Source organism: Ascoidea rubescens (assembly GCF_001661345.1).
Source record: "Ascoidea rubescens DSM 1968 unplaced genomic scaffold ASCRUscaffold_11, whole genome shotgun sequence".
NCBI lineage: Eukaryota > Fungi > Ascomycota > Saccharomycetes > Ascoideales > Ascoideaceae > Ascoidea > Ascoidea rubescens.
The window spans coordinates 564,880-573,017 of NW_017962923.1; the positions used below are offsets into that span (position 1 = coordinate 564,880).

Here is an 8,138-nt window from a genome sequence, read left to right on the forward strand (position 1 = left end):
TTATCATCATTGTCAATATTTGGGTTATTGAAATTTATATTTGTATTAATATCTCCATTGTTGTTGTTGTTGTTGTTGTTGTTATTATTATTATTATTATTATTATTATTATTATCGATATTTGAGCTATCATCATCGTTATTATTGGTATTTTTCAAGGATTTGAAAGAAGATAAACAATAAGGTTGAATATCACAGCCAACAGCTATAGAAGCTTGTAAGAAATCATCATTTGGGATGTTCAAAGTTTTTAACAAGATTTTTTTATCAATATACTTGAATTCTTTTGATTGGAATTCCATTCCAATGATGAATTTTTCAACGTTGGTTAATAATAATTCAGTCGGGCCATAAATACAATCAATATAGTCTTGATTGAGCAAATAGGAAAGTTGAGCCCATGATGTATAAGGAGCGATCATATATTCTAAATTGTGGTAATTAATAAAATTAATCAACTCTTGGTATAATAAATTTGAGCTAATGGCAGGAACGTTGGGATCTCTAAAATTGAGAATGGAATTATTGAAATTTGGATTATTTGTAATGTTAATGTTATTAGGATTTGTGATGTTGTGAATATGCCTGTTGTAATAGGAATCCCAGGTTTTCTCTCTTTGTCTTTGAGTTAAATATAGTTCATTTGTTTGATTTATTGAGTCAAAATTTGAATTGTTGATGGCGCTTTGGGGGTTGATTGTAGTTACATTTTTGAGTAGTTTTTGGAACTCAGAATTAATCTTTTGGCCTTTAAATACAAAAATTGGTTTAATACCAAAAGATTTAAAAATGTTGATATCACTCTCAATGTAAGTTTTCAAGGTAGAGGGAAAACCACCAATACCATCTAGAATGGGTTCCTTCTTGTGAGTGAACAATCTCGAAATGTAGTGCTCGACATCAATTCCTAGTCTTGAGTAGCTTAAAGTGTCAATGGGTTTGGTTATGGCAACCCCTTTCTCAAACATATAAGGCTCGAGAGATTGAATGGGCATTTTGGATGGCAAGGGGAACAAGCAACAGCAGAGTGGGAAATATAGCAGGCAGGGGAAACAAAGGAAGCCGTCAAAGGGAACGGTGGAGGCAGAGGCAAAAGCAGCAGAAGAAACAGAAGAAGCAGAAGAAGCAGAAGAAGCAGAAGCAGCACAGGCAACACGAAAGAGACAAGAGCTGGTGTGCTGGCTTTTCTCGGCGGCCTCTGTCGGCGCCCGGCGCCCGCACAGCAGTTGCAGCACAAGTTCGGTCCACAGCCGGGGTGAGCACCATGGCCGGCACAAGCAGAAGAGTCCTCAACGAGTCCTTCTACGCAGAGCAGCTCGAGCAGCTCAACAGCAACATTCCTCTGCGTCTGGGCTGCAGCCAGTTGATCCAGGAGTACAACAGCTTGTTGGTGGGTTATGTGAGAGACGTCAACCAGATGCTTGAGCAGCACCACTCTCTTCAGCAGCCTCAACAGCATTGGCCAGAGGTACAGGCTCCAGTTTGACGACAGTGCTTCCCCGGGGTCTTCAATGGCGCCTCTACTATTCAACACCACAATGGTCCTTTTTTGCATAGGCGAAAGAGAGGATGATTGCAATCACACCAGCATGAGGACAATTTCAATCTTGAAAACAATTCTTGTTTGTGTCGTTACAAAAAACGCAATCCAACCATTGCTGATGCTCATAGTGATAGCAGAGATGCTATATTTAATATTTTCGATGCTCTACGCAGTGAAGTTGATTTAGATTCGGATTTTAATTTTGATTCAGATTTAAAATTTCTAACTAAAACTGTTGGTAGCAAAAGGGATACAAATGCCAACGAAGATGATAATAATAAAGGTCATAGTTCCAATACCAGTTTACCTGCCATCAAATCAACTAAGAACAACAATACAACCATAGTTGGCACTGGGAATATTGGTATCAAACAAAAAAACCAAACAATTCCCAAACCAACCCGAAACTTGTCAACATTTGAAGATTTAAATCACTCAACTTTGATTAAAAGTGAACAAAAATTGATTCGAGAACACCATTTGAAAAATTCAATTTCTAATGAAAATCAGATTAATGTTAACAATATAAAAATACCAACGATACAATGTAAAACAAAAGAAAGTGATAATAATAATAATAATAATAATAATAATAATAATAATATAAAAAAGATAAATAAAATTGATAAAATTAATAAAATTGATAAAATCGATAAAATTGGTAAATCTTCAATATGTAGATCTAACGCTAAAAGGAAATTGATTGATAAAGAGAAAAAAAGAAACAATATCAAAATTTATCTAGGAATTTATACAAAAAAACTCTCTAGTTAACTAGATAAAACAAAAAGAGTTGGAAGTGTTGTTATATACATTGTTAATGATAATAATGAAAACAATATAGATAAATTGTCTCAGATGGCACCTCCGAAAACCTCTTATTATGCTAAAAACGGATTAAATATTAAGAGGTGTAGAATGGTTGCGTTATTAGAAGGTCTTAAATATATCCAAAAACAAGTTATCAAATCGAATACAATTAACAATGAATCCGAAATATATCCAAAAATAAAAAAAGAACATCCATAATTATTGCAGATGACTTGAAAGAAATTGCCAATCAAAAACTTATCTTCAATTATAAATCATGGAAATCTTTGTATAATCTACACGGCGATGACTTTTCAAAAATTCAAAAAATTTCAGGAATATTAATTAACAATAAATATGATTTATTAAGGCTAAAAAAATGAGATCGATTCCAGAGAATCTAGATTTAATTATTCAAGTTGTTCGAATTTATGATTTCACAAATAACGTTTACAATACAGAAAAGGAAAACGAAATAATAATTAGATCATTTGATCATAATTTAGATGAAAAATTCCCTCTAAAGTCAAATGCGTTGGCAAAAAAAATGTTGTATCGAAAATTTAAAACAAATTGTTTTGGATTATAAAAAATAAAAAATAGAAATTGTTTCGATACATATGAATATAGAAAACTTTATGTGTATATGGGTTGAATTTTAATCAAATAAAGTTACTAGAATCCTTCTCTTGAAATAACATAAACGACTCACTGCATATATTATTAAATATGCAAACCTTTTTTTTTTTAAAAAATAACTGCTAAGAACACACCTATTGGGGTTCTTGCACGGTGTTGTTTATTAGTCGGTATAAAACTACAAAAACTTTCCCTGTAATTTTACCATGGATGTGAGAAAACCCTAGAAGGAAGAAAACTCACATCAAGGACGAATGAATATAAATAAAAATTGATATTATATCATGTATAAATATGCAAACCAAAGAGAAAATATCCATATAATACAAAAGTCAATTAAAGATTAATTTGTGAATCTAAAATTTTAGGTCTGTTCCTATGCTGCGATATGCCTGGCTAGCTCAATCGGTAGAGCATTTGACTCTTAATCAAAAGGTTGCGGGTTCGAGCCCCGCGTTGGGCTAAAAAATTATTATTTTTTATTTATTATTATTATTAACTATAATACTGGGACCTTGCAATACATCCGTCTACATTAGAATAGAATTTGTAAAACAATTTCTCATGTACAATAATTTATATTGAACAAAGCAGTATATTCAAAAATATAGAAATAATCAACTTATTTTCGATTTGATTTGCTATATATTCTGAAGTTACTTAAAAACTTATTTATTAAATTACATTAAGTAAAAAATACCAACATCTACTTATATTGAGACCTCTGTAATTACTCACCCAATGAGCATAGCTTATACATGACCACTTTCGACTTCTAATCCGGCCCGTTTACCATACTAAGAACCATCAAAATATATTTAAAACATATTTATCAGTTCTTTTCAAGTTGCGGAACATACCAGTAAAAGAAGCAAAAATATGATCACACTAATACCCATTGTATGGTTTTGGATCTTCTAATGAATAATACTCGGGAAAACACAATATTAGTAGTCTCAAACACTTATGTGTCAACAAAACAATTAAAACTAAATTTTGAATGTCAAAGACGGAAATAATTGATAGAATGATAAGTAAAGAAACAACTAATCGAATTAAAGACTAGTATTTCATTAATAGATAATATTTAACAATACCATTTTAAAACCAAAATAATCTGGGTTGGAAAACAATCCAAACACATCAAATCTTACAAACTTAATTTAAAACCAAAGCAACGCAATTAAATGAAGTCTTTAAAATAATATCAAATGATTCACCATTATCTTATTCTAACATCCTAACTATTTGAGAGCAAATAGCTGCTATTTAGATGGTTTTGATATCTGCAACTTGTATTTGAAGGCCATAATTCATCCTGACCTTTAATCAATGTAACATTAAAACAACATCAAGAAATCACTTTTGAAAGACAGTTTATATTACTTACTAACCAGAAGTTTAAGCATTCTGCTTTTAAAGGGATGATGTTTTCAAAGAAAACCCAGAATACCGATTTTAAAGTAATTATATCCCAAATAGCAAACATCAGCAACACATTACATTAAAATGCAGTTATACCATAGGAATTTATAAGCTATTTCAAATTCATTGTATCGATTGATTCATGATATAGATTGGTTCATGATATAGATTGGTTCATGATATAGATTGGTTCATGATATAGATTGACTTATTGTATTGATTGAACAATGTTTCTTGAGCAGCGAAAGGGACTTTTCCTTTGCCTTTATATATTCTTCAAAATGCTTGCCTTCCTCAACTGTTTCTCCAAACAGCCCACTCTTCTGCAGCACCGGAATGCACCCAGGCTCGTGCGTCTGGATCGAGCTGCAGATCCCTGCTGTCGTCGTGGTTTCCGGAAGCGACAGGCCTCTTGCTCCGTCCCACGAACGGTTTAGATTGTCAATGGATCCGTGCTTATCCAGGAATGTCAAAACGCGATATAACCTTAGTGTTGGCTTGTGCTCGGAATAGTTGATAAACTGAATTCCGACTTCACAGGCTTTATACTTTTTAGCTGGCATTGTTAATATAAATAATGTATATTCTTAAGGTCTTGCCTTTCTTCTACATTTTCTATCTAGATATTTACTTTATTGTTTTGTCAAATGTAGTAATTGAATGGTTGCTTAATTAGTACTTGTTATTATTGTTTATAAACTTCCTAATTAAAAAAAGAGACCAGTGTTGTGGTTCATTATTTCTAACGCTTAGCTGCATATACATGCATTGAACTACTTGAATACCAATAAAGTGATAATTTTCAAACAGTGGCCGAAATCACAAAATGTTTCTCCAAAAGTTAACCTCGCTTGTTATTTAAAGTAGTTTAAATCGTCATTTTTTCTGTTTCAATTACCTTATTGTTTTAATCGTTAAATCACCTCAATTGATTTTGAGTTTTCTTTGTTTTCAAATGTGATTTTATATGTTATCAATTTCATATTCAATAATGATTGGTATTGCTTGATATCAATAAAACATACTATTTATTCAGTATTTTGACATTTCATTATTCTCAAGTTCGTTAATCTCAGCTTCAATAATTATTCTCTTTATCCTCACTTGAGTGAAATATATAATATTTCTTACAAATGAGCTTTACTGCTATAATATTTAATTTAGGCATGTAAAACTGGGTATCAACGGTATCACTTTCAAAATAATATTCACAATGCAATGGTATCAGGTTTAGTATAAGATTATTAAAAAATTCAAATACCAATCTACAAATTTCACTGACTCATTTTTCGCTGATTAATTTAAACTTGTTATAAAGTATTTGTTATTTTACAGTGTTCTGTAAAACCCTTTGACGTTACGGAAGTTGGTTAAGATTTTGGGTAGAAATGGAAACAGCACTGCTAATGAATGAGGCCTCAAGTACTCTTAATTCAGTTAGGAATGATGAAATATTGATTTAATGCTGCTAATGACACTGAGTTCTAGGATACTTGATCGATTCCCCATGTACTGACCAGGAGTTTTAATAATATAAAATGTTTTTTCTTTATCCAATGTAATTGACGGTTATCTGGTTGCAAGTAAGAAATTATGATAGATCTTGTGGTTCTATTACAATTGTGGTTAAAATATTATGTTTTGCATTGATGTGTATATATCGAGTGTTTTATTCTTTTATTCTTAATTGGTTTTTCAAATTGTTTTTTTGTTTAATTTTGTTTTACTTTATATTTGATGTTTAGTTAATATATTTAATATTATCTTCCAGATTCTTACCTTTCTACGTATTTTGCTTCAATCAACAGTTGTTACTTTACTTGATATTTTTATTCCCAGTTAAAATAATTTTTATATCCTGGGTTTACAAAATGGTAAATGATATTAATAACAATAGAGTGGATAAACATGATATTTCTGATGATAAATTGAAACGAAATTGAAAAGAAATAAATATCCGATTTTAGAAATAAAACTCAATTTAAGAAGCCAAAAAAAGATTACATTTTATATCCGGGAAAAACTTCTGACTTTTAGATTAAAATTAAACCATAGAAGATCTACTTATGACAGAAAAGCTGCAGATTTTGCCAGTGCAATTAATAAAGAAAACACTCCTAAAACTAATAACATAACCATTCTGCTTTGTTTAAAGCTAGATCACTGATTATTCCTCCTGCCACAGAATATGAAGTTAAAAACAGCATCACCTACAATAGCATATTAACTCCAAGAATTCTAAATTTCAGAAAATGATTATCAAGTATTTAATAAACGTTTTTTTGATATCTGATCACAATTATGAATTATATATGGGGAATTTAAAATTAAGTCAAAGAGGAGGATGCTAGTGAAGACCCGAATAATAATTTTAATCCTAAGCCAGGACTTGATGACAGTATTTACAAAAAAAAATTGTGATAACCAGATAAAGAACTCACTCTTTATTTTTAGTAATATTGAACTACATTCTCAGTATGGAACAGCAATTTCGGAGGTTGAAAGTAATAATTTAGATAACAATAATATTGAAAGCAATTATTTGAGCTATAATAATAATAATGGAGATAATAAAAATAGTGTTAAAAATATTATTAATTAAGAAAATAATAATTTTTCAATAAATTCCAATTTAGTAGAATTACTTAAATTAACTAATGATAATTCACCATTAGTTATAACACCAAATATGCTCAAAAAAAACCAATCATAGCAGAATTCAAGAGAAATTTGTCTAGTGATATTGATACAGCGATAACGTTTATAGCTTTTGATGCCAATTGTTGCATTAAAAATTGTGAAAAATTTTATAAAATTATTAAAAGCTGCATATTAAGCAGAGGTGGGCAAACTCAACTGAAAATAAGCATCTGCAATGTTGAAAAACGATGAGGAAAAAGACTCAGATGCTCTTCAAAGCGTTGAAACAATAAATACAACTTATTTCTGAGAATTAATGGATAATTACTGCATCGTACTAACAAAGCAAATCTAAAATCTAAAATCTAAAATCTAAAATCTAAAATCTAAAATCTAAAATCTAAAATCTAAAATCTAAAATCTAAAATCTAAAATTTGAAATTAAAAAGCTCAACAAAATCCCGCTCTGAAGCAAAAACTGTTGCTTGGCTTGGCTTTCGGTATTTGACTTCGGCTTCCTAATTCTCGAAAGCTTAAAATTTACTAGTTTCAATCCATCACAAGCTTTATTTAAGCTGCTTTGGAGATATTAATACTATCCCAGTCTCAAAAGTTTTAAATGATAAAAATCACTGGTCTATTAAACTATACATTCAAAGATTAATAAAACAAACTGCAAAGGATCGTAGAAATTTCATGCAAAATAATTAGTGGATACATAGATAAAAGATAAAATGGGCAATCCAGCTGTTGGCACAGGCCAATGCTAACAATATAACCAAAAAAAACTAAAGGGTGATTAAATCGAACCCCGTCAAAATCGATAAAAAAAAAAGCTATGCCAAAAAAAACACGAGAGAGCAAAACATATATTTTTCCAGCCATATCTAAGAAAAGAATAACAAAAACAATAAAGATAGACACTAACACTAAATTAGATTAATTGAAAAACAAAATAAACTCACTTTGGGATTTGATAACTTGTGGTGGTAGATGTTGCTGTATTAAACCACTGAGGGTTAAAAGCATAAGGGGACAAAAATGAATTTCCAAAACCATAATAGAAAGGTGGTGATGAAGT

General features: G+C 30.5%; 2 protein-coding genes and 1 non-coding gene across 3 annotated transcripts; all 3 read left to right on the top strand.

Annotated features, from left to right (window-relative positions):
- Positions 1 to 1,264: 1,264 nt before the first annotated feature.
- ASCRUDRAFT_71670 (uncharacterized protein) lies at positions 1,265 to 2,317 on the top strand (the record flags this gene model as incomplete). The annotated part of the gene is made up of 2 exons (XM_020191976.1): positions 1,265 to 1,468; positions 1,589 to 2,317. The coding sequence occupies 2 exons, from the start codon at positions 1,265 to 1,267 to the stop codon at positions 2,315 to 2,317; spliced, it is 933 nt and encodes a 310-aa protein (XP_020046050.1).
- A 415-nt stretch (positions 2,318 to 2,732) lies between these two features.
- Positions 2,733 to 7,768, top strand: ASCRUDRAFT_9389 (uncharacterized protein; the record flags this gene model as incomplete). The annotated part of the gene is made up of 3 exons (XM_020195140.1): positions 2,733 to 2,887; positions 6,872 to 6,998; positions 7,622 to 7,768. 3 exons carry the CDS (start codon positions 2,733 to 2,735, stop codon positions 7,766 to 7,768), a joined length of 429 nt encoding a protein of 142 aa, XP_020046051.1.
- ASCRUDRAFT_t130 lies at positions 3,383 to 3,455 on the top strand. Its single transcript has one exon. It is a non-coding gene; the product is annotated as a tRNA-Lys (tRNA).
- Positions 7,769 to 8,138: the final 370 nt, after the last annotated feature.